The sequence below is a fragment of the Gallinula chloropus genome (assembly GCF_964237585.1).
Source record: "Gallinula chloropus genome assembly, chromosome: 6".
Taxonomy (NCBI): Eukaryota; Metazoa; Chordata; class Aves; order Gruiformes; family Rallidae; genus Gallinula; species Gallinula chloropus.
The window spans coordinates 3,862,253-3,889,322 of NC_140091.1; the positions used below are offsets into that span (position 1 = coordinate 3,862,253).

A 27,070-nucleotide genomic window follows, 5' to 3' on the forward strand; every position below is an offset into this window, starting at 1 on the left:
AAAGAATTTCTGAGAGCATTTCAACTAAGCCACTTGGCAGTATTTGGATCTTACAAGATCAAACAATTTGTGCTGTCAGAGGTGAAATATTTTTGCTGTATACAACCAGGGCATCCAAACTCCCTGTGCCTACAGCCCAGCCATGCACGACCTCTCAGCATGTGCCTGGCACTGTCTCGTAGCACTAACTATCCAGGGCAGCCTTCAAAGTTACCTGAGAACAAAGAAAAGCCTTCTGTTGACTGGATTTGGCCAGCCAGCAGCCAGGAAGGTTTCTGAGCACTGGCAAATCCAGGTCCAAGGCAGAAAAGCCCTCTCTGTCCCTCTGCCTTCCCTGTGCCTGCTGCAGCCGGCTGGCTGTGCGGACGCACATGGCTCCGAGCTGGGTCTGGCTGCAGCAACGTGATGAGAATGGACACGAGGAGAGCTGGGTTGTTTCAGGGCTGACTCCCTGCAAGGCAGCTGGCAGGACGGGTGGAATTCACCTGCGTTATGAACATATTTTCAGCAACTGCGTCTGCTCAGCCCAGTCTTTCAACGTCAACAGTGGGCTGTTTCCCATCTGCACGGGGATTAGTGTGCACTGAGGGCGAGTTACTTGCAGAAGAGAAAATGGCACAAATTATTGATAGCGAAACGACTGGGCTGCAAGAACAGAGACAGGAAAAAAGTGACCAGGACACAGAAGAAAACAGAGAAAAAATGATCGTGCAGTTGCAAAAGGGATTCTCACTGAAGTGCTATAATCAGAGTTAGACACAAACAGAACTTTCCAATGGAAATTGTGTTTGGGTCTTAGCTGCAACAGATGACAGATACCCAAATTAAAAGGCCTGTGTGTGATGCCAGGTGCAGTTACCTGTGAAAAGCATGGCAAAGGGCAGCGATTCCAGTCCACCTGAGTCCATTACGTTGTTCCTCGTGCCGGTCCTGCTTGCGGCCAGTCTAGATCCTGGCACCGAGGCACCAGCAGCTGGTTTGCTCATTTTGTCTTCTCTGGCTGGAGCAAACGATGATTCCTTGTCCCTGGGGTGCAGGGATTACTGACAGAAAATACCCAGTGCTTCACAGCGAAGTGCATGCATTTTATTTCTCATTAAAAATTAAAGCAGACACCTTAAATGATAAAGTCTGTTTTTACCATGGGTGGTACAGTAAGAAGAAATTACCCTCTTCACAATTAAGTGGAAATTCGTTATCCCTGCTGTCCTAGAGTACATGACATGGATTAGAAGCTGTTCATGATGGAGCGATACTCTCTCTGATGTTCCACAAGTTTTAAGAATACTTCATATTTCTTGTCATAAAACCTGTGTAGGAAAGTTAATTTCAGCAGTGCCTGAGATTTTAAGATCTAAATCCTCTGTAACAGATGTATTTGCTCCCTTCACTTAACATCAAAGCAGCTTTGACTCCTTCCTAAGGACAACTTTCACCAAGTCCTGTGCGCAGGACTCCAGAGCCCAGTTCCCACCCAAACGAGCGAGGTCAGGTTCCAACTCTCCCTTCCCTTCTTCCTTCGGCCAGCTTTGATCGTCCTCGGAGCATCCCGCGGCAGGCGCGGGGAGGCACCGGGGCTTGGCGGCTCCTCTGCCCGTTCATCCCCGGTCGGATACGCGGCACGGAGAGCTCACGTCTCCCCAGCCGTTTAACACGCACCCACACACAAACACACCCCCAAACCACCACCCCCCTCCCCAGGTTTCTGGGGCGCCCGTAGGCTGGCGGTTCCCGCTCCCCCGGGGCCGCCCGTTGCCGCCAGGGGGTGCCCGCGCCCCGCCGCCGTGGGACCTCGGGCTTCCCAGAGCGGGAAGAGGGCTGGAGCGGGGAGAAGGCTCAGGGCATCCCGGAGGGAGAGTGCTGGATCAGAGGGCTCTGGGCATCCCGGAGCAGAGAGAGAGAGAAGGCTAGAGCGGAGAGAGGGCTGGAGCGGAAGACTCTGGGCATCCCAGAGAGAGAGAGACCTGGAGCAGAGGGGCTCTGGGCCCTGCTGAGCAGAGAAGGGGCTGGAGCAGAGGGCTCGTGGTATCCCAGAGAGGGCTGGAGCAGACAGAGGGCTCTGAGCCCCACTGAGCAGAGGGCTCAGCTAGGAATGGGCTGAGCCAGGGCCCGCAGTCACTGGGCACACTGGTGCTGTTTGCTCCCCAAAGCACAGGCAGAGATGTACAGGCCCCCAGCGCCCCTGTCCCGCAGACCCCAATGAGTGGCTTCAGCCACTGCAAGGGGCCAGGTGCCCATTAATTCTCACATAAACTGGGTGACAAATGCTGCTGCACTCGAGCTGGGCTGCAGAGAGACAGACCAGAACTTCACCTGCAGGAATTACCTTTTGTGCTCGTGGTTAGGCTGCACGACTCTCCCTATTTTCCCCATTTTCGCCATGGCCTCCTAGTAAAAGACACAAAACACAAACTGGAAAAGCCTGGTTTGATTTAAAATACTTTTTGACAAGAACAAGATGTTTCAAAACCAATCGGAACATTACTGGTGTATTTTGTTTCGGCTGAGCAGGCCAGATGGCATAAAATATGTTCAATCCCATTATATAGTAGTCATGAGAACAAAGTACTGCAGACCCCTCAGCAAACCAAAATCTGTTCCTCTTTCTTACTGGGAGTCCGAGGCAGAACAGACTTATCTTTTATTATTTACACTAACCAAAGGAAATGTTAAATGCTGCATCCCCAGAGGGCAGATTTCTCAAATAAAATGATAGTTTACATGAGATCCCTTAATCGTATTCATAAAGTACAAATTCCCCGCAGCGAGGGAGGACTCGGGTGCATCCAGAGCTAAAGGTAAACTTGCAAAGTGCCATCACAGAGCCCACAGCTGCACTCCCATTCCCATTCCAGTTTGAAAGTGCAAACACAGGCTTTGATCCTGCTCCACTTTTGGCCAAAGCAAAAGCAGACAAAGGGATCTCACAGAATCCCCTGCAGAAGGAGTCTCTGAGACAGTCACATGTGGAAGGAAGAGGATTAAGTAATTTGGTTCCTTTCCCAATCTCTGTGAGATTTGGATTTTCTGTGGATTCTTCTGAAAGATCCTGTTGGAACGAGACACTAATCACTGATGTTAATTGAGGCCCAAGCTCTCAGGAAAGGGTGGAGGCAGCAGGCACAGGCTATTTGCCATGGAAGTTATTTCACAGAGAGCATTGAAGCAATAGTTTTCACATCAAACACTGTTAAGCATAAAATATCAGGATTAAAAAATCAGATTCTGACTAAATCTGATCAGTGTTTGTAGTTTCTAAGCAGGACCATAAATTTGCGTTACTGTGGGTGCCTAATGCACAGCACTGGGAGAGCATCAGAATGACCCTGGAGAACAGTCAGCCAATACTGCTGCTGGAGGTCATCTAGTCAAACACTATGGTTAGGTATGTCAAAAAGGGTTAGATGATTTTACAGGCTGTAGTAAAATCTTTGCTTCCCACTAATCCAGCATTTTACAGCCAAGGATCTTCCAGAACTTTACAACGCAGATGAGAAACGTAAGCCCAGTTCCACCGGCCTGGGACAGGCAGGGAGGCTCTGTGGGTAAGGCAGATGACGGGCAGACCTTAATCGTCTGGTTTCCCATTTCCCCTGTGTTAAAGAAATATGATCATGACCTAAATGCCGGGATGTAAGCGGGCTCTACTGAAGCAAAAAGCAGTGCCAGTGATGGTACAGTTCATCTTTCACTTTGCTAGGGCTTCTGACCAAACAGCAGGGACTATTGCTGCATGCCTGTAGGCCCATACTTCATGTGTGCAGAAGTTGATTGCACTTTGATTCCCCATGAAACACCCTTGAAATAACACTTCCAGCGAGATAGTGTGTTCTTTTCTCTGGTACATGTGAGCCTGCTGGCACACAGACTCTGCACACCAGCCAGATTACAATCCTGGCACGGAAAGGTCAGGATCTTTCCCAGTAAGAGAAACGGGCATTTTATTCCCTGTTCCTTAACAGGTGATACTAGCTCAAGCATTGCTCCTGTTCACAATGGCCTCTCTCTTACAACTCCCCTACATAGCCAGCTGGATTTGGAAGCTACCCCCAAAAAACTGAATGAACACAGTAAAAAAAAACCTCAATAAAGACAATTCCTTCTGTTAGGATCAATACCACTGTTCCAGGTAGCACCGTGTCTTAGAGAAATGCGAGGCAGAGGCAAAGCCCCTTGAAGCACCGTCACTAATGGGAAGAGTCCCCTTGCCTCCTGCTCCCTGCTTTACCCCTCCTTTTGAACTGCCCTGGAGATACTGCACAAAAATAAACCCGAGACACCTAAAGGGCCTAAATGTCTCAGAAAAATCCACTTTTTTTTCACAGATGCCAGCAAAAAATGAAAGGGAGAGACAAACTTTGCCATCCACCCCCTCAGTGCACAGGCGGGGCCTGTGTGAAGAGAATGGGACACAAGCAGCGCCATTCCCAGGACACGTCCTGCTCCTGCGGTCAGTGCTCCACACACATAATCTGGGGCCTCTTACGACTTCCAGCACTGAAAAATGCATTCCTGCTTCTTTGGGAAGTAAGCCAGCCCTTTGAGATAAACACGTCTTCGGACAGGTTTTATTTTTACACTGTTATTCATCTAACTCCAGGTCTCCTCAGGCTGCTTTAAGAGAGAAGAGAGGCCAGCACTGACTCTGTCAGGCGCAGAGGCCTGAGGGCAGCCTGCCTCAGCCCTGGCTCCCTCCTCCATGTCCCCTTGCTCCCCTCCAGTGCCTTCACCAGGGTGCCGGGGCCCAGCACCTCAGGGGGCATCTGTCACACCATGCACTTTGCAGCACCGGCCTTCAAAAGGCCAAACTGAGTCTCCATGGGGCTGAGGAAAAGCTCCTATGCGCCCCGTGAGGCCTCCTTAGACCTGGAACCCCAGGCGCAGCTGGGGAGGGAGCCACTGCTCCTGCTTTATGGTTGGACTCAATGATCTTAAGGGTCTTTCCCAACCTAAATGGCTCTACCATTAGGCCAGGTGCAGGACAAGCTAGAGAGGTCAGGAGCAGGACAGGCCAAAGAGGTCGCTAAAGGAAATCTGGTCCCCAAGTGCTGATCTAAACTAGGGAACAGAGGCTGGCTGCTGCTGATCTGCTGGCTCACCCCTCCACCCACCTTTAGCCAATGCAGTCTTTCTGGTTTATTGGGTAAATACTGTTGTATTTTTAAATCTACTGGAAATACACAGGTCTTGGAGAATCTGCAGTATTAAGGTCTCACTGAAACTACCCCAGTAACATGGCATAAGACATTAAAAAAATACCCAGCCAGCGATTTTCAACAAGTCAGTCATTCTAGGTTGCTCAAAATATCCTAAATTAATTCCCTCTCTTAATTTGCATTTCAGTTGTGTGTTTTTTTGTTTTTTAAAGTCAGTTTGGTCATTGTTAGTTTGAACAAAAACTTTACTCCCAGAGGAAAGTCTTTTCAACAATTTTCTGGGGACAAAGAAGAACAGAACATTGAAAATATGAATTTGTAATGAAATGGGAAACAAAGGAACATTAGAATCGCATTACTGAATCAGATCAACCTTGTGCACTATTCCGTCTCCAACAAAGCCTTAAATATAGCAAAGTGATAATACTGCTGTTCAGAAATAGTTTGTTTGAGGGTTGACATCCAAATCCATAATTCCAGTCATCAAGAATTTCACAATCTTAATTTGAATGACGCTCTATCTTCTTTGTTTGCCAGTCTAGACAGTACAATGAATACAGTGATTTAAACATAATGAATTCTGTCTTAAAACAAAATATTTTGTAAAATTGCTTTTTAATCATTTCTTTTCTCTCTTTCCATAAAGGCTATGCTATAAATAAACCCCAGAAGTTCGCATTTGATCATTATTTCTAAAGGCTGGGCAAGAGGCAAGTGAAGGGTTTACACAGAAAAAAAAGAGAGGCACTGTGGAGCAGAAATAAAGGGATGCATTCATGGTTTCTAACCTTTTGTTACAGCGTCAACGCTGAGACAGATACAAGCCAGTAAACACTCTGCTTACCATGGACAGAATTAGTCAAACGGGGTTACCCTGCCCGGGACAGAAGGCACAGGCCCAGGGAACCAAATCCTCCCCAGTATGTCAGAACAAGGTGCTGGTTTGCTGCTGGAAGGATGACCCAGCTGGGAAGATGAGTAATTGTTCAGCTTTGTTTGGCATGATCTGGGGCAGGGATATGTTTAAGACCCCGGTGTAGCCTCAACAGGCAGTAGATCTCCCAGGGAATTCCTCTCTGGAACCCAGGTTTCTCCTAGGGAAACCCCATTTTTACACAGTGTATAAAAGCTGGAAATTTCAACTGTTGTCCCTCCAGTACTGGAAAGGAAAAGGGTTTGAATGCTTGTGTGGCAGCTGCAGTGCAGCAAGCTACTCTACCATGCCAGAACGTCTGGCAGCAGGAACCCATCAGAGGTGCACACAAGAACCAGCTTTGGACTGGGACACCATTCCTTTGATTCCCTAACCAAGAGGCCCCTGCAAGGGCCATCTCAGAGAACCCAGCATGACCCACGAGAGCAGCTTGTCTCCCTTGGGATTAGCCCACATGTGAACAGTGCCTATGTCTGATTTTCAGTAGTGACTCAAGAACTTACATGGCTGAGTACCACTGAAAATTAATGGGATGTCAGCCCTTAAAAGCACACATCAAATGTGAAATCAGATTTAGGGACACCAGCCTTATGGGAGGTAAGGAAGTCAAGTAACAAAATCCCATCGCAATTAATGAGCTGGGAACATCAGTCTCCCTAAGAAGCTGGGCTTTTGCTTTATTAGGTACTTGAAAAGTTGTACCTGAAGTGAAATGGATGAGGCATCCAAGCACAAAACCAATTTCCGAGCTGTGTTCTCCCCACTTACTCATTTTGATAATCTCAAGAAATGTTTGGACTTCTCCCTAGTGCAGTTATTAACAGGGATAACAACTGCCTGTCATCTGAAGTGGAACTGTAACATTTTGGTGGCTGAAAGCATTTGGCCTGCACAGACAAAAGCACACAGCAAAGCCCTGGGTATACCACGCTTCAGCAACAGCGTGCCAGCCACTCGCAGGAAGGATCCTTATACAATATGAAAACCAAGGGGGGCACTCAAATGCCAACAAAGCAAATTTTCTCTGTGAAAAACTGGTTTATGGTTTGTCTAGTGACAGCCCTGAACACCTGGCCTACAATGGTGGGAAGGATGAAAAAAATCACTCTCCTGTAAACCACTTTTGGATCATCAATTGTAACGTAACTAATTCAGGAATCTCAGAACGAGCTGGAATGTGATGTATGGCTTGCTCTTCTTTTTCCCAAGCCAAAGTTAATTCACCTTATCACAGTATTTATGCAAGAGGAGAAAATCATATTCATTTTTATCATGGCAACTCAAGCCAAGAAATCAAACACTGCCATTCTCACAGCCAAAGGTGGTGAGAAATCTGTACCAGCAAATGTGCTCTACACGTATTCCTGAGAACGACAGGAGTGCATGTGTGGAAGGTCAGCCTGAACTTCTGAACCACACAGAGCTCTGAAACACGAATTTCGCCTTCCTTACCTTGACAACATCACCCAGACTCCCTGTCAGGTCTGTCTCAACTCGATGGTGTTTCTGTACAGACCCAGCACCACAGGTACAGAACCTCAGAGCTGCCCGATACATGACAGAGTGCAACGTAGGAACATTCTTCCCCACTGGATTTGTTCTGCTTTGCAGAACTCAGCAGGTGTAAGTACCTTTAAAATAACAGACTTACACTTCTAAGCCCTCATAAAAAAATGCAGTAAATAAGATTATATGTAATAATATTTTACCATTCTTCAGCAGCGAGGAACCTCTCTCACTCATCGCTACCCCACACACCTAAACTGAGACTAACAGATGCTCACTAATATCATTTTAAGAAGTCCAGGCACAGGTATATCTGGGCTGAGGGGAATAAATAGGTTTTCTTGAAATGCTGATGTTCAAGAAACACTTTTAAACTTTTCTAGTTGTAAGCAAGGCTGCTCCTTTCTTATAGGCTTTTATTTAGTGATTGCTTACTCAATATCCTGGAGATGCAAAATTCATCTTATCTATGCTTACAGGAGTTACATGAATGTATTTGTGTAACAGAGCCCTAGCAGAACATAACTTTTTAGTGGTATATGACTGCATGAAGAAAGCATGTCATGGACCATATACAATATTTTTCTAGTGGGTTTTTTTTCCCCCTCTTAAATTTGTTTGAGTTATAGGGGCAGATCTTGGCAGCGTGTACAAAGCCCCAAATCTGTAACTCAACTCTCTGTGGTATTCTGAATGGAGTGAGCCAAGTTTTAAAACACATTATGGATAAATATTAGAGCTGAGCAAAAATTTCACACCTAAGACCAAAGTGTGAAAATTTGGCTTTCATTCATTTAGTGAAAAGGTGGAAAATTTCACACAAGCTTTATTTTCCTTTTGCTGTGTTCCAGCATAGATTTCTGCATTCGTATCAAACCTCAGAGAGAGGGGGTGTTTTTGTCTGTGTCTGTGAGAGAGACTACAGAGGAGGGAGAAGAGGACAGAAGGATGGAGGCTCAGCGAGCAGGACACCAGCTCAGGACCTGAGTTCAAGTCTGTCTTTCAGGAAGTCGCTGGCCTTTTGAATCTTGCTATCCCAACGTTAGATAACAGCCCTGGCCCATCTTAGAGGAGTGTTTTATGCATCTGTTTGTTGAAGACTGTTACTGTAGTGGAGGGGAATCAGGCAAATAGCTTAGAAACAGCCCAACATTATTCTATTGGTAATAATCTATCCAAGTTCAGTTGACAAACCCAACTGGATGGGCCCCGGCTGGATCCCCAGTGCTGCAACAAGGTAGTTTTCTGGTTCAAGTACTGAACCAGGATGCAGAAAGTTTGTGGCAGATTCCCCACGTTATCTGGGACACATAATTTACTGTTTTGACTTTCAGTTACCTCTCTCTGACACAGGCTGAGCTCATTGTGATCCCCCAGGTTTGTTTTGGCTCGTAGGCAGTTTGTAAACTCCAGGCTCATCCCTAGTTCTGTACTGTGGGTGGCACATAGAGCTCTCTGTCCTGCTGCAGCCTTCCACACCTCATTAAAATATGGCTTGACCTGTCCTGTGCTGTAGGAGCACAGCTTTCACTCCTTACTGTCAGAGACAAGAACAAATGGAAGAGATCACTTAACAGTACAGACATATGCAGATAAGGCCACGGAACCACTTCTGCTTCCAGAGCACCTACCCTTACTCTGCTTCAGTGACAACGCTGAATGTCAGACAGGCTGTGGCCACTGTAGCTCAGTGTCACACAGAGCTTGTGCTGCAGCCAGGCTGGCCAGCCAGCAGACAAAGCCATAAGAGGAGCAGCAGTGGCAATGCAGCTGCTGTAAAGGGTGGCTTGTCATGCTAGCGATGATATTAATTACTTATTCCGCAGACCAAATTTAGAATGGGATGAGGGTCAGCTATGATTGCCACATCATTTATCAGCTGGAAACTATGTTTGGGTCTAAGCTCCAGCCACACTGCTACTAAATATAGGTTGTTTTGTTGTTGATTTGACTCTGCACTCCCCCGAGTTGCCTTTGACTATCAAATAATTAAGCAGTTTGCTTTGTGAGGGCTCCATTGCTGGCACCTCTTAGTGCCCAAAGCTGCTTGGATGCAAACTTGACAGCTTAGCAGGAGTTTCATCTTACCCGGGCAATGGAAAGAGCCCAAGTGTTTAGCTCCTGTTTCAGTTTCACAGATTGCTGGCACTGGGTGGCATGAATCAACAGTCTGTGGGCAACATCTAAGCAGTCTGGGGCACGGTTTAGCCGCACTCACCCCGACATGAGCGTGTATAAACTATTCATGAAGCCTGTGTTCACTTTACAGTGTCTGTGCACAAGGACCCAAAGCAGTGATGAGCACAGACACTGGTGAGATGCCACCACAACAGCACAGAGGGCTGCCCATCAGGCTGGTTCCCACAACCTGGGGCCCACTCTGCCTCCTCTCCGATCCCACGCCGTGGGTGGCTTCCTTACCAAAGGGGAGACACCCCGACTACACTGCTGGCTGGGACAGGCAGCACATTTCCATCACCCCCTTCTGAGGTGGAATAAATTTGCTAACCACACACAGCATCACTGTTACAATATACTAAGAAGGTTTATCCATATAAACGACATGAAAATATATTGATTTAAGCCACTTGTCAGGCTTGGAAATGGTATGCTGACAGGCAGCTCTGTTTAACAGAAGGCAAGCCCACCTGGGAGGCAAAAGAGCAGATTCCTCCATCAGATCCCAGAGCAGGGGACTGCATTCTTGCTGTCAGCTACATCAGCCCTCTCCACGTTCATCGCTGCTGGGGATGGAGTACGCACAGCCCGGGAGTGCCGCTCTTCTGCACGACCTGAAACAAAGTATTTTGCTTCTCTGGCTCCCTCTTCACCCTCTGCTTGCAGCATCTGTCCTAATGCTTTTTACCCTCAGTTTTAGGTGGTAAAACCTTTGGGGCAGGCAGGGCAGTTGTGTTCCTCCACGTGAACCCACACAACAAAAGAAATGAGCAGGACAGAAAGCAGAAGGAGTCTCTGGGACAGGGGAGGGTAAAACAGAGAGGTTGCATCCGCACAGGATATCCTGACACTGGGCTGTGTTCTTCACACAGTATTTGAGCTGAACTGCACCACTTCCTTCAAGGTGCAAACCTCAGATTTATTCAGCTGCCATCTCTTCCCATTCGCGCTGAGCATACAGCTTTCCTCGCATGTAGGCAGAGAGTTCAAACTTTTATTTGCCATCTGGCAATGCACTGGGGTTTGCTGGGGGAGGGGATAGGAAAGGGTTTGGGGTTTGGTTTTTTTTTATTTTTTTTTTCCCCCCTGCATCTGTATTTGCTTTATGAGCTATGGCTAAGGCATCATTTACACATGGGGAACTGGATCAGGTTCTCTCAATTCTTTCCATATGTTCGCTTACGCTGTCAAAACATTTTCTCGATCTAATTAATCTGCACACAGCTATCTGCTCACTTCCCCACTTGGTGGGTTTTAGCATTTTGGGGGTATCTAGCTGGAATTTGGTCATTAAAACAACTTCTGCCTATGCTATGCTTCAGGGTTACTCCATCAAGAAAATGAAACCATTAGCGACATTTCATGCTTCTCTGTCTAATTATTCTGTCTTTCCCACACTGGCTGAGGAGACTTTCCTTTTCCCCTCATCTTTCAAATACATTCTTTGCCATGCTCCCATGTCTACCTGAGGTTAATGAGGTAAATCCCTGCTGTGAGTTTTGATTTGGGATTATTTTTTATCTAGTTAATCTGATGTGTGGTTTACTATTAAAAAAAAAAACAAACCACACTATACCTCAGAAATATGCTTACATTTTATCCAATCTGGACTGCATTTGGGAAATTACCCTGGACAGGAGCTCATAAAAAAACAGGAGACCTTAAAAAAAAAAAAAAAAGGTATTTCACTACTGTAAACCAGCAGAAGGTTGAGATGTTAAAATGGTGAGTAAAACTGCATTAAAATATGAGCCTTTCTGGTAACCTTACAAACATCTCAGCTCCAACAAAAAATGAAAACATCACTGAAGAGAAAACTGGTATTTTATAGATACCCAGCATGAGGTGGGCAGAGAGCAAAACCTAGGAGAAATGAGAAATCTGTTGAGTTTAGAACCGGACTGCACACACACTTCCCCATGTGAAGCACAGTGAAGAAGGTAGCTGTCTATGGCAGAAAGCATTTAGTTTCTTTGCCATGACTGCAACAGACCAGGAGTTAAAAGCTCTTCTAGCATGCTATCCCAGAAAGTATTTTACTTTCCCAAATTAGAGGCTTCAAGTGACTAAACTGAGAAATGAAGCCAGGCACACCGACCAGCTGATGACACTGTCCCTCTCTTCTCTACCTCTGAAAAATCAGAGGCAGCCAGGGATGAGAAGCTACTTCTCTCATTTGCTCTTCTGACATGAAAACCATCCTTAAGGACGAACGTTGTTCCTCACAAAGACTTCAAATGCTGGATACATATTGCTAGGAAATTTCAGAAGGCTCTTGATTCCTTCAAAAACCCAGGCAGCCTGGTGTGTCGGATGGGACATCTAGTCTGTGAGCTAACAGCAGCAAGGCAGAACCCCAACCTGAACCATGGGATTCCTGTGGAGATAGAACTCAGAGAGATTTATATGAAGAAATCGTAATAGCCCTGCCAAAATAGGCACTCTGCTTCCCTTGCTCCTAAGAAGTTTGGTTTGTATCTCCTGGGAAATGGCAAATGCAGCTGTCTTTAGCATCAAATCTTCTCTGTGACTAGGAACCTCTATATACACACACCCTCTCTCTGTATGGCAATGACATTTATTGCATAGAAAAACCTGTAGACACCAACTTACCCAAATTCATTGGGAAGAAACTCTTGTTGGTAAATGTCAAAAGTTTCCGTCACTGCTGCTTTGTCAGGCCTGACATTTTTCTATACAAAGCCAAAACCAAGGGCTATGAATCCCCACCTGCCCCAGAGCCATAAAAGAGCCTTTGATCACAGTAATATTACATAACCTCTTTTAATGAGCAAATCTGAACCTGCCACCCAACATTGCCAGCAGGAATTTTTGAAGGTAGCTGAGGCATCTTTTTCCTTAGGAGACCTTCTAAGAAAGCATTTGTATTCATTTGGCAAATAGAAAAAGAGCACATTTTATAATTGACTGTGCCCAAAACAATAGCTGGTTCTGTCTGAAAACATACCAGCTAGAATTAAAAGTGCAGTTACCATGAGAGTGAGTCATCAAGTGGTAGCAGAGTTTGGCTGGCTCACAGCCCGATATCTAATATAGCACCATCCCGCCCCAGGGGGTTATCTTTAAAGCTGAGATCTTGCTGAGGACACTGGAGAGTCTCCACCCTCGCACCCCCCCAAATTCTGGACTTGGTGAGCTTGTTTATGACCTGCCTTTTTTTTGTGTCTCTGGGAAACAGCATCAAATCCCTCCAGAGGAATGTTCTCACCTTACACCACACCCAGCCACTCACCACTCCTACTTCTTTTTTGCTGTCCCACCCCATTTCCCACTTCTAAGAAGCCCCCAGGGACCTGCACCTTGGGGCTCCTTGTTCCAAGCAAACCTTGCACCTTCACTCTCGCTTTACGGAGGAATTTCTGTGCTGGCTCCTGAAGTGCTTATGGGTGAAGGCTCTTCCCAGCACAACTTCAGTGACCATAAGGAGGGCAGTCGGATATGCCAGCTCCTGGATTTAAATCTCAGACCTAAGTCACACTAGCTTTCTGCACCTCAGTTTCTCGTATATTCCACTGGACTCAATAATGCCACTAGATTAATGTCGAACACTTAGGAGGGAAATCTAACCAATGTGGGACACAACTGAAGAAAAAACACTTTGTGCTTCACAATTCAGCTGATCCTAAGAATTGAGCCAATTCCTGCTGCTGAGGATCTGTCCTTTCATTTAAAGACAGCAAGCTGAGAGAAGAGATGAATAGCAGAGACTCAAATGGCTCATGGAGCTTTTCACTTGTAGGTCACCAATCAGAACCTCAGCGAGGTCACTGAGTGGTATGCAAGCTTTTTATAGTGTCCTTTGCAATGTGGATTTATTGGTTTCAAATCAATTTCTACTGTATGAAGTTTTCACAACATGAAACCCTCCATTGTGTGAGCTCAGTCACTGTTAACCCTTTGCAAAGCCACACAAGAGAAACCGCTACTACTGCCACCAGCACCTGAACTGCCTTTTAAAACCATACTTGAAGAAGCATCCTAACTGTGAACTGAGCCTGGGTGACCTCAAAGAGCCTTTCCTAGCCTTGGGTAGAGGCACAGCCATGAGAGGAAAGTTGTACTGCAGCTGTACATAGTGTTCCTCGCCCGTGCATAAATCGGGAAAGGCAGAGCCCAGCTCCGCGGGTTTGTTCTTGACTCCCCACAGGGACACTGCAGCCCTCGCTGGGGCTGCTCATGGAGAAAGATAAGTGTGTGTGTGTGTGCTGGCAGCATCACAGGCCTATTCTTTGTGGAAAGTACTTTCTGAAAGAAAAGAAAAAAAACAAAACAGAAGAAGCAAAAATGAACAACTCTATCATTATCTAATGTGCTGAGATCTCAGCAGAGATCATCTCAAAGATCCATATTGTTTACAGCAGCTGATGAGTCTAACAAGTGCTGAAGCTGTGCTCTCGCTCAAAGTGTTAACATATTTACAGTTTTCAATCCTGTCCTTAGCACTTCTCTGTCATTTCAAGAGGAATGCTCCTTTTGTACAGGCTAATTACTTGCATGAAAACTACACTAGCTCAGAATCCCAGATTTGTTTCGCTTCTCCACTAGCAGCAATCTTGTACTTTGGAAATGGCTTAATACAGCAAGTCTTAAAAAAAAACAAGGTAGATTTTGTTCAAAGGCTTTTTCTTTGGCTGTGACAAGTCTAGAATGGGAAGAAGGAAATTAAATTACTTTTATCTAACGAAAGTCTTCATTTTACTATACAACTTTTCTAAATGCATTTACCTACTGTTCTGCTCTGGCTTGGTTATTGGTATTAGAATAATTAATGAAGATCTCTATAAAACCAGACTGAATCAGTAATAGGTCCATCTAAAATGCTTGCTAAGAAGTTGTTCTCACATGCTCAGTAATCTTTTCTCTATATATATTACATGAAAAATTTGGTAGGATCGATCCCATCTTTTCCCCTTCCAGCAAACGGTAGGAGCTCATGCAACTGAAACACTGTCAGTCATCTCCTTTTTACAGGAATAGAATGCCAGCCATTCTACAACTTGGTAACTTAATTTAAAAAATATATACAACCCAGACGTGGAAGAGAAAGGATACAGTCCTAAGGAGGAGGTCTTACCCTGCTGAAGGTTTTACATGATATTCATCGGGTTACTGACTTGTCAGAAACCAGTTTCAGATGCAAATCACAAAAAGCTCAGCAAGGAAGATGCAGCTGTTGTTTCTACTAATCCTGATCCTACAGTTAAAAAAGGGTGACAACTGAGTTTCGTGAGTCTCCAGCAAGTGGCTTCAACTGCAGCTTAGAGGGCTCCCTACTTCAACAAGAAGAACACCCGGTCTCCGGGTGACATGTTAGGTACAGCATTAGATATCTAAACCTACCAGCCTGAGAGTGAAAATGCTGATCCTGAATCAGCCTTTGCTGTTCCTAAGGAATTGCCAATACAAACCACGAGTGAGTTCGTGCTTTAAAGGATGTGGTCTCCCACTGCTGCCCAAATATTTTCTAAGAATAAGAATTCTGCACATGAAGTGCATTTCATTGTATAGCACAACCTTTAAAAGTCATGAAAGCTGTAAACATTAAAAACTGATAGAAACTTCTGTGCTGTATCCATGTCACAGTATCTAGGCCACCTTTCCTATTATATATGCGGTAATGAAAATCACCACACATAGTAAACTGACCACAGTTCTAGAGTAAGAGTCTGTTTTCCAGTTCAGAAGTCAGAAGATGTTCCAGTTATGAGTAACCAAGCTGTCAGTCTGATGGCCTTTCCATTCTTAGTTATTTTAACCCACCAGAACACCACCATTAGCATCATCATGTGTTTTCATTGTGCTTTTCATTCTACCACCTTTAACACCTATAAAACAGCCTGTGAGGTATTTCAAGAGTACTAGATCTGCTTCACAAATCGGTGGGAGAAGTTACACAACTTGCCCAAAGTCACTGAGTGAGTCAGTGGCAAAGCTGGGAACAAACCCTGTGTTCTGTGACTCGCAAGTCAGGTACCACACGTCGTATTCTCATTGCAAAACTCTGCTTTTATTTATACCAAGGTAAACTCAGAACTTGATGCTACAGGGGGTTATGTTAGATCTGAACCAGTACAGCTGATGATGGAGTTTCACCCAATGCGTGCACTATCGCCCGTTACCAGGGTGCTAATAAGAGCTACATTGGCAAATGCAGATTCACATCCCATCACAAAGAAATACGCTACATTTGTTTGATCCATGAAGCCAGGCAATACATTTCTTATCTCAAGAACCTCAAATGAGCCTGTTGATTTGAGATATCCAACATTTCTGGACACCTGTATCTGTCCACACCTGAGGAGTTACAAGACAAACTGCTAATGCTGCAGAAAAAACCCAGCATGCATAGCTGGAACATGTGCAAAAACCTCTCCAACCCTAAATCCCACTGCTGTGTGGCAGACAGAAGGCACTACCTATCCACTGCATATTTCCCTGCTGCCTCAAGTCCCAGTCAAGAGACTGGCAAATGCCATAATTAGGAGAACTTAAGAAAGTTACAAAGCAGAGCAAAAAACGCGTGCGGGAGGAGAATTTAGCAGGGAAGCTTAGAGACAGTGAAATGAAATGCTCGTGTGGAAGAGCTCTGTGTAATTAGCCACCAGGGGGAACAAGAGTCATGCTGCTTAATTAAGGTGCAGTGGGCCAGGAGGGTTATCCTCGTCCAGAGACGCTGGCCGGGGTGTTTGAGCACTTTCCATCTAAGCTTTTGAGTGAGACAAAGGCTTTTTGACCTTTATCTGTGTTTCATATTTCCCTTTCTGGTCTATACAGGCCTTGGCACTAGCAGTTTATCCAGAGCTGAAGAATACATACATCTTTGATACTTTCTAGCTACAGTTCACTATTTTCCTTCCTGAAAGACCTGGTAAAATATTTAAACAAAGAAAAGCCTTGGGAGCAGAGGGAGGGGATGAAGAATAAGGAGAGGACCACGAAAAGAAAAATGGGACAACAGGCACTGGTGTATCTTTCAGAGAGTATAAGCTTTGGTGTTGGCTCTTTTACAGAAGAAGGGAAGGAACATCACATGCAGCTCCTATGCAAACCGTGTGAGAAACATGGAACAGTGATGCTGTGAGACAGACGTGGTGGTCAGGAGGGATGACAAGGAACCTGCATCCTGAGCTGTGCCTGCTGACCTGCACAACTGAAGCCGCACGAGCAAAATGAGTGAGGCAAAAAGTAAAAGCCTCTCTTGGGCTGCTTTTCCTCTGCTGCTGCTGAGGACACAGACTTATTCAACAGCATGGCTGGGACTGCATGGCAGACAAACAATCTTTTCTATTACCATAAAAATGACAAATAAGTAATAGTTACAGCCTGTAAACACAAGACTCAAATTAAATAGAGTTCTAAGTGGTAGACTGTAACTGGAAGCAGGATCCTACTCCGACTAGAGCCGGCTCTGCCTAAAGAGTATCAGATGTTACTCAGGCCTTAGAAGGTCTGAGACATAAACTGTGTGTGTAAGAGAAAAAGAAGTCAAATGACTCATGACAGAGTTTGTTTTAATATAAATGACTTTTTCTGGCTCTTCGCTTTTAAAGACTTGCCGTTTTCAGGCTTTGAACAGCTAACCTAAGCAGCTGGCTTCCTTAGCCAGTGTCCTTCGTTTTGTGTATAAAACACTGGCATTTGCAAACTCGTAATCCTTTGGCTAGGGGAGGGCAGTTTATTTTAGCACTGTGATCAATGCCATCATAAATCTTTCCTCTTCCAATCCAAGAAAACCAGCAATCAGTGCTGTGTGGGTATAATGTACCCATAAAATGGATAATACACCCCAATGCTTTACTACAAGCCTTGAGCTAGACCTGAGGGATCAGCACTGAATGAGGCACAAACCATCCATCCCTTTGTGCTTTTCGTTACATGAGGGCACAGGTAAGGGACTGAGGTGTGGAAAGAGCAGGGAAAAAAAGTCCAAAAAAGAGAAAGAATAAGATGAAATAGGAGAATAAGAGGAGGAAAAAGAAGAGCAATCAACAGATGAGAAAAGAAAAAAAAAAGTGTGTAAAAAAAAAAGGAATGGTACAAATATGAAGGTGGTAAAAATACAAGAGGAAAAAATAAATGTCATTAGTGTGGGAGTAAAAAGATGGTGGGGATATAAAGGATTTAGTGCCAAAAGATAAAAGCTCCATTCTCCATCAAACCTCATGTTTCTGTTATTCTCTTTCCACATCAGTCCTCTGGTTCTCCTCTGAGGTGAGGGGAACTTTGCTGTCCAGAAAGCCACAAGTTTGTTGTTTTATGGCAAATGTGCCGGCTACCCAGTGTTTCCACAGGGAAGAAGTTACACAAAGCAAATGAAAATCAAAGCTTGCTTAGCCTCCCTTTCATGCAATGCAAGAATCATCCCTTAGATGGGACTATTGCAAAATTAAATAACCTTACAACCACGACCAGTAAATAATGAGTAATGTGCTTGTATATACAAAGCTTTTAGACCGACCAGCCAAAGAAAGTGAGGATAGCTCATCACAAAAAGACCCCATTTATCAGATGAGCTTCAAACAGCTTAGCATCTTTAGGGCCATAACTCATCTCTTTCACCTAAGCTAAGTGCCAGCTTCCAATCCAGAGGCTAATACATACCCAATATATCTGATGTAGACACCCAAGCACTGCTTCCCCCCATCAGGTCTAACAATACAGGATTCAGTATCTCCACTACAACAGAAATTAGTGATTTCAAGACAACAGATAGGAAGACACCAGTCTGGGAAAATGAGGCAAAAATCAAGTCTTACCACACATTCTGAAAGCAAGAGTCTGACACAAGGCTGCTAGACTCAGCAATTTTTTTTTCTCAATATATTCAGGGTGTTTAATTCAGTTCTGAGCTACACAGCTGGGCAATAAAGAAACCTTCCAAATGCAACACTATCATCCTCCACCACTTAATTTTGGAAAGGGGGAGGTTGGGCCAGGCGATGGTACAGCCTTCCACGCGTACTCTTCTTTTGGAGAGATTCTTCAGAGGAGAAAATACTGTTTTCTTTTGCCTTGGAGAGCCCCCTATGCTTCCAGAGCTCCAAAAGACATGACATGGTGAGATCTAAGCACTTCTTAGTCTGCTTAGTGAGGACTGCATTGCCACATCACTCTGTTCCTTGACAGAACCATGTGCTCCCGTCAGAGCTTCCACACCCACGCTCCTCCCTAAAACTTCTATCCAGTACAGGATTATCTGGTAGCTGGGCAGGAAACAGTGACTTAAGGCAGGTGCTCACACAAATGGGCCCTACATGGGTCCAAATATATTTATGTATTGCAGATCAGTAATGCTCTGGCAAATGTGATCCCTTGGAGTACTACAAATGAAGTACATCCCCTGTACATCACTCTTAGCTGAAAAGTGCACTTGTGGAAGTTGACAGTCCAACTCACTTCTGCTGTTCAAACATGCTTATAGGACACAGCAAGGTAAAGGCACTGTGGCTGCTCTTCTTTGTGTTCTTCTGGTGTTTTTCAGCCCTCATCTGGAGCAGTATGTTTGTGCAAAAAATCTGCAACTTATGCTTTTCCATGCCCACTTGGTGGTTAGGCTTTCTGCCTATATTTCCCTCAAAAGTGACAATTATGGTCTTGCTAATCACTGAATGAACACTTATCCCAATAAAAACAAAGCAGAGCCATGAAACAATTTCATATGGGTTCTCTGTACATGTCACTGTCCAATTTCTAGGATCAAACTGCGCCTCAGAACTGTTTAAGCACAGTGGGTGAGAAAAGTTGCTTCAAAACAAGAAAGCAAGGGCTGAGAATGGTTGTTATATGTCTACAAGAAATCAAGGAAACAAGAACCTATGAGTTACTTGAACAAAGAAAGGAGAATGAGAACTGGATTCCAATTCTGAGCATGAGGAAAGGCAGTATGCTAATAAAGAAACTGCCTTCCATTGCTAAGAAAACTAATAAAGATTATGGGATCTCTCCTCCACCATTTCAGATCTGTGATTATATAAAAGGGAATAAAGAAAAATGTCTTTACAGTTAACTGCAATAAAATGAACTGTATTGAACAGGCCTAGACAGTAAACAATCTTGTTAAACTATACAGATAGGGCAAATCTGGAGCAACAAACCCCTCTAGGCATCTTTCGGAGAAAGGATGGAGTACACCTCAGTTATAGAACTTCTTCAAATACAGGGGGGTGAAAGCATGCCCTGGTGGTGTGAACTACTGGCATCAAATCCCACCACTGAGTGATCACAACGTCCTTCAAAAAACTTACTATGAAAAAGCCCTCAAGCATTTCAGCCAGCTAGTGCTGTGACTCTACACGCTTGTGCTGTGCCACAGAACAGTCTGATCCCCTGTGCTGACATAGCAAGAGTGCAAATCCCAGTTGGAAAATCAATCTCACAATGTAGCCAGATTGAGTTTCCAATTCTCCAGTGCATAACTTGAAGGTTGTTCTGCTAAGCTACTGAAGAGGTGAGGGCAGAGAGACTTTAACTTGTTTGACATCCCGAACATCATTTAAGCAAGACATGCTCTGAAAAGGACCTTACTGGCTCCTGACAGTTACAAAGGATCCATGGTATCCTCGTTTGTACTCATCCTTCCTATAAAATATTGCTGTCACACTTTTCCCTGCTTAAATGGTCTGGACAGAAGGGGAGTCCAAGGTCCAAATGACTTCAGCTCTGTCTCTGTGTATGTGGGCAAAATCTGTCCTTAAAATAGAAAGGAGATGGATCACAGTGCATTTTAAAGAAAATATCTATCTGTTATAAAGACACATTTATGGTTTCCTCATATTTATGGTTTTCCTCAAGAAAAGACAAGGCCAGGAAGCTAGAAAAACTGTAAGGTTGTGATACTACTAAACTACTTCTACAAGCTGATCTTAGCATTAGTCCACTTAGAAAAATAAAAATCAACTAATTGTACATCTCCTTAACCAAACTCCACTGTGGTCATCTCATGGTTTGTTACAAAAACAAGCAGCAGCAGAACCTGAACTATTCTAGGCAGCGTATTTTCTCCTGCTTGCCAGGTCTGGGGCTTAGTGACAGATGAGAAGAATACCACTGGTTTGGTAAGAGTCTCAACTGCAGATTAACAAAACGTTAAATCTTACTCTTTGCCAACATCAGCTGATGTGAGTTTATTACAGGCTAAAAGGCGTGACAATACACATGCTGAGCCCACAGGCAGAAGACACTGTATTTACATACATTTGGTTGCTACTGCTAGTAAATCAGTATGTGCATACAAGATACACAACTCAGGTACGTCCACGGAGCGATGCCAATGCGTGAAGCCGGCTGCACCTTCAGCAGAAAGACAGAGGATGAAATAGATTTCTTTGGCCATTCGAGCACCTGAGATGTCTATTACCTTTTCAGTCCATCCTCACAACTGTGAAAAACAAGCAATGAAGTCCTGATCATTGCCCTCAGACAGAATTAATAAATAGGTAATTCACAATGCCTCATCTGCTTCCACTGAGGTCCAACACAAGGCCATGTTTCACTTCATTAGTGTGGTACTTCATTAAACCACCTACCTTTAGAAAAATAATATGGCCCCATCTTTAAGTATTTGGTTTCCAAGAGCGTTGCCTCCAACTTCAGTACTGCTGTGCCAGATACTCAGCTAATGTAAATGGGTAGTTATCTTACAACCAATATATTACACTGACTTACTGCAGCTGCCTTTCCTTGTCATTAAAGAGTTACTGAGAGATTCCAAATCTGAACATTTGTGTACTGGGTGACATTTAAATGGAGCACGCTGTGTTTCCGCAGAAGGACAGCACTTAACAAAAGACACTGCCTTTGTATCCTATTACCTATAGCATCCACAACTTGATTCTGAATGGGGAATAATACAAACCAACTGCAAGAGCTGCAATAGCCTTTATCATTTCAAGATGTGTCATCTACCAGTGAACCGTGTGTCAGATCCCCGTTTGGGCTCTGATCCAATGAAGTACTTCAGCACACAGACAGTCCTGCTTATCTTCAAATGAGCTTCTTGCCTACTTGAAAAGTTAGATGATGTACCTAAGTGCTTGACTGGATCAGGGCACTGGAGTAAACTGGTGTCACTCCTCTGAAATCCTGGAGCAATGCTGATTTACATTAACTGAGAATTTTGCATTATGATTAGGGACTAAGATCATCTGTCATTTCAGTAGCTGTATGACCTGCTACAACAAACTTTGACATTTTCTTAGACAAGTTTTTACCTGTAATAATTCCCAGTGATATAAACTGACTACAAATCATCTAATGTGACAAGGAACCAAACACTACTGTACAGCTTGTACTGATCTGATAATACATCAAATGTATGACAACATATAGCAGTAGACATCGCACTCCAGCAAGAACATTTCACAGCAACAGAGTTATTTCTCTCAACTTTGATATAAAAGGCAGCAGGATGGTATCAAGTGATGGCAGCTCTGCTTCTCATAAGAGGACCTTGGGGACTCCAAGGAGATTTGTGTATCTGCACTTCACCAGCACAGCAATGTGGAAATGTTAAAGTTAGTAAAGCAAACAGTCCTGAAATGAGAAGGGCAACAGATGTCAACCAGGATCACATGTCAGTAAACAGCAACAAGACAGAGGGTACTTTTCTTAGCACTTTTGTGAAAGCATCGTGCTATCAGCTACAGCCACATCTCAGCTGTTTGACTCTTAAGTGGTGGTCCCACCACGAGAGGATTTCCAACCACACAGCAATACTGTTCTCTGAAGTCAGCTGAAAGAAAGTAGAAATGCTGCTGTGTATTTACTGTGGCTTGAAAAGTGAAAAAAAAAAATCACACTCAAACTGATTGAAAGCTCATTCTGTGCTTGGCACAGACAGCAAGCATTTCTATTTCTCAGCTTTAATACAGAAGGATCATCCTAAGGGCAAAAGAGTAGTTGTGATTCATCCGCTTTTTACCCTTACTGCAAAGGCTTCTGACAGTAAGGCCAAAATATGCTAACTAAAAAGGCACTCTTTGTACCATAAACACTAGGCCACAAGGAACTGGATGGTGGCCATCAAATCACTGCCTTTTAATTTTTCTCTCTCATCTATATTTCTCTAAAGATTTCTGGTAAGAAGGCATCTGACTCTATACAAAAGCCAGAGGCATTGCCAGTATCTTGGTGGTTTCATGCAAGCCATATTGAATCTAACTTTATTACACAAGGAAAAATAGCATCTTTCAATTAGGCAAAGATATATTTCAGTGTCAAAACACCAGGAAAAGAGGTAAGGGGACAGAGTTCTTCCACTGCCCAGTGACTGCTTTGAGTGTAGGCCTGGTTAACTGCAAATATACTCCACAACTACTGAATATCTTGGCTGCTTACATGAGAACAGTTTGGTTCTCAGCAAGCAGTACAATCCATATCATGAACTGTCAGTGATGTTCCTTGATAACTTTGCTGTTAGTCAGAAGCAAGAGAACAACATATGAAGGGACTGTGAAGATTCAGGTCTCTCCACCACTAAAATACTGTCTCTAACAGTAGATACATAAGCTGTGCACTGAAATGTAAAGTCTTTTTTTAACAGAGCACATGCCCTGTCTATTGAGACTGATGATACACACATCCAGGAAGGAATTTTTTTAAAATCACTTCAATGAAGAGGCCATACCCAGCCAACATGCTACTCAGCAAAAGCTGTCACCCAGCCTTACCCAAGGATGGTGTCTGATAAATCTTGGGCTCAAACTGTAAACGTATGACTCTGGAGCTTTTGAAGAAAAAGAAGGCAAGATCAGAGCACCTTAACACACTCCTTGTGCAGAGCATGTGCCTAAGAACAACCACCTCCCTCCTCTGCCTTTCCAAAACACTCTGATTAAGGGAACAGGAGAAGAAACGCCATCCCAACACGGCAGGAAGGCCTTTACTAAAAGGTGCATTAATTGGGTAAGGCAAGCCAACAAAATGATTAATTTGCTGCTCTCCTTCAATTTTGTGTTTACACAAGTTGATTATAGCACTTAATTACTAATTCACCCTGCTCAAAAACAAGAGTGCTTTAAATTTTTAATGAGATGAGGAAAGGCAACATTCCCTAACTCGACAGGGAGAAGTCATTCTATTTCCTCTTTTGACTTCCAGAGTTATTACCATTTCTAAGGAGAAACCTATCCCCTCCCTGATCTTTCACTCAATTATTGCTTTTGAAAATATGGAAATCAAGACACTTGTATTAACTTCAATCCATGACCTGACAGGTAAAGCTCTGGAAGAGGAACAGAGGATCAGACCACCAACTGAAGCATGTCCACTGAAATTAGTGGAACAAAACTACACCAGAGATTGGAAACAGCCTCATTCCCTCCAGTTCTGAAAGCAGAAATGTCGAGCATGTCCCAGTACTATTTATGGGTATTCTTCTGAAATGTGCCATGTCACATTACCAAGGTTGTACACTAACTGTTGTGCTGAAGAACTTCTTTACATTCATGATATTCTACGACTTCTTCATCATTAAAAGGTGAATACACTGCATAGTGCATGTCCTTCCTGGATGATCCTTATAAACTTTTGTTATCTGGGGATGGGGGGTGTTAGCATTTGATTTTCTCTCTATTCTGTACCACCCAAGAACTTCCTTACACAACTGAGAGATGTCCACTAAATTAAACATAACCAAGCAGTATACAAACAAAGCTCTGAGTTCCTTTAGCAGAGAGTTGTGAATTATTTCACCTGCACTCTCATCACTTCAATCCTGCAATACATCTCTCTCAAAGTTATGTCTGTAATCTTGAAGGTGACCCAGGTGACCTTGGTCCAGGGCTGCAAATTGTACCTAAGGGGTACTTCACTTGCTCAGTTGCTACTGCTGCTGAATAATTCAGCTAATCCACATTAGGTAATTACCTAACACCTCTTCCTGTGGAATCTGCTACATTTTACATACCTCCAATCTGCTTTATGAAAACTGTGAAAAAGCTCTTCCCTGTCTTTTTGCAGGATACACCACCAGCTTGGATAACCACCAAAGAAAAGACTACACCTCCCTGAAAAGCCAATTTTATACCTGAAAAATCTTGCAGTCATGTAGACTGTAATTTCAAGCTTAATGTTATAAACCAAAAATGATTAACAGAAAGTTACCACCAGTAAAATGTGTTCTAGTAAATCACATGAAGTTTCTTCTCTTCCATACCAGCCAGTAACAATGACCCACATTAAGATAGCGAATCCAAAATAAATCTGGTAATCTGATTTCACATAAGTAATTTTATTAATTGCTTTACTATGCAATTAAGGAATAGTCAGTGGGCTGCAGGATTTTATGAGGCAATAATCCCACTCCCTGGTGGAGAGCTTTGTCCCAAAGAGTAGGTTATCAAAAAAAACCCCAACCTCCAAAAAAGAGCTGGATGACTGCCAAATCAAACAGCACCTTCTTCCTATTTTCAATTACATACAAGTGAGGCAGAGTAATGAGGATATACTGGAAACTTTGACATTTATTTATTGAACATTTTTACTCTGAAGGAATTGCTGGCCTTCTAAACCGGAAACTGTGTTTTTACTGCAGAAACAATCACACAGAAAACCAGGATCCTGCTGCTTAGCATGAAAGGAATGGCTAAAACCAATAAATTGACCCATCCTAACCAGCAGTGTGAAGGTTATTTCATTCAATGCAGCACATATTTCAAATATGCAAAGCCCAAAAACACAGTGTGTGTTTCAGAAATCCTTACATCACTCTGTTTTAAACACCACCGTTGTCTTTGACTCAGCCAGGCTGTGTCACGGTTTGTAGGCACAACAATCAAAACATAACAAAACCACTAAAAGAAAAAAGGTGTAGCAATTGTAGGGACAAATGAAAAGATAACCCAAGCTGAAAGAAGAAATTCCTAAGATTTTCTCCCCTTTCCAGAGATTCTAGAAACTAAATAACCAGAGGATGAAATAGGGAGTAGTAACTCACCACACTGCGAGTTCTTTTTTTGTCTCCTTGGATAGATCACTTGTTTTAATTCAGTTTTACCACAGAGGAGAAAAATGCAGAGAGTAAATGAAGAGGAAAATAGGGAAGTCAACATTCTTTGAAGCAACAACATATGGTGACCAGGCGTGAGAGATGGGGGTTATAAATCTTTCCTTGATAGAATTACCTAAAGACAAAATTGCAGCTTCAAGGGGCTTTTAAACCCACCCTAGAATCTAGCAAATTAACCTGTATGGTTACAAGTTTTGTGATAACTTTCATTTCCAGTGCTGCTTTGTAAAGTCTCAGCATACTGAGAACGTTGCTAGTCAACAGCACAAAACCCTTTACTCCACAAATCATCCAAAATGCAAATAAAAAAATGTGAAAAATCAGAATTAGATCAAAATGCTGCATCCTGCAAATAGTCACTGCTGCAGTACTGAAAGAGAAAAGACACAGGAGGGATGATGGTGCTTGTTTCTTTGTGAGAAGAAACTTATTCAGGGATACCAATGGATACAGGAAAAGCTCTTTAGTGTTCCAGCCACTGTGACCAACTGCCCAAGAAGGTGATGGGTGAGAAATCCAGTGTCTCACATACCCTTCTGACTGGGCTCATCACACAGTGATGTGTAGCAAAGCCAGCTACCTGTCCCTAGAGAAACGACCCTCTGATATGTCTCTGAAGCAGAGATTTCCCATTTCCAAACCCCAGTGATGGAATGCCACAGGACTAAGCATCGGGATAGTACATGAGTATAACAAGCACCACCACATCTACATACTTTATCCATATACCATCCGCATTTCTTAACTGTGAAGTTAAAGAAGCTAAATAAAGCCTAAGTCTAATTACTATATAAGGTTACCACGGAGTTGGGTCTTCCCCAGATGAGCCATCTTTTCTTTCCTCTACTGGAAAGTGATGACTAGGTAGATTTTGAGGATCTTCTCCATTTATTGATGTTCTCCCTTTCTCCAAAAGACATTTATTCAATTTCTTGTTTCATGATTTTATATAGCTGAATAAAAAAATATTTGTACATAATCTAAAAGACTTTCTGCCAAAAATCTTCTGAACACACACTAAGCCAAAACACTTAGAAGATGGTTTCTTCATGCTGTAGAGGTGTTGTGGCAACCCTGGTAGTATTCAGGACCTCACCTGCATCCCAGTGATCACCACAAGCAGTATGATGGAAAGGAACATGCTACAGTTGCCCAGCAGGAATCTGTAGTTCACAAACTACTTTCTATTTCAGAGACATCCCAAGAAAGTCCATGGGCTCAGTGAAACTCTCCTGCTGTCCAGCAAAGTCCTTGGAACCAGACCTTACA

The 27,070-nt window shown here is 43.7% G+C and overlaps 1 protein-coding gene across 3 annotated transcripts in view; it reads right to left on the minus strand.

Annotated features, from left to right (window-relative positions):
- Nucleotides 1–1,064: 1,064 nt before the first annotated feature.
- Nucleotides 1,065–27,070, minus strand: part of FGGY (FGGY carbohydrate kinase domain containing) — a 141,824-nt gene continuing 115,818 nt past the window's right edge. Inside the window, exons 15-16 of one of the 3 annotated variants that reach the window (XM_084266369.1) lie at nt 2,327–2,388; nt 1,065–1,310 (exon numbers count right to left, since the gene is read on the minus strand). In XM_084266369.1, coding sequence (XP_084122495.1) covers nt 1,229–1,310; nt 2,327–2,388 — 144 coding nt within the window. In that variant the 3' untranslated portion in view covers nt 1,065–1,228. Of the gene's footprint in view, nt 1,311–2,326; nt 2,389–8,974; nt 9,134–10,244; nt 10,389–27,070 lie in introns of those variants that run through there. The other 2 variants (XR_014617394.1, XR_014617395.1) reach the window with 2 other exon arrangements.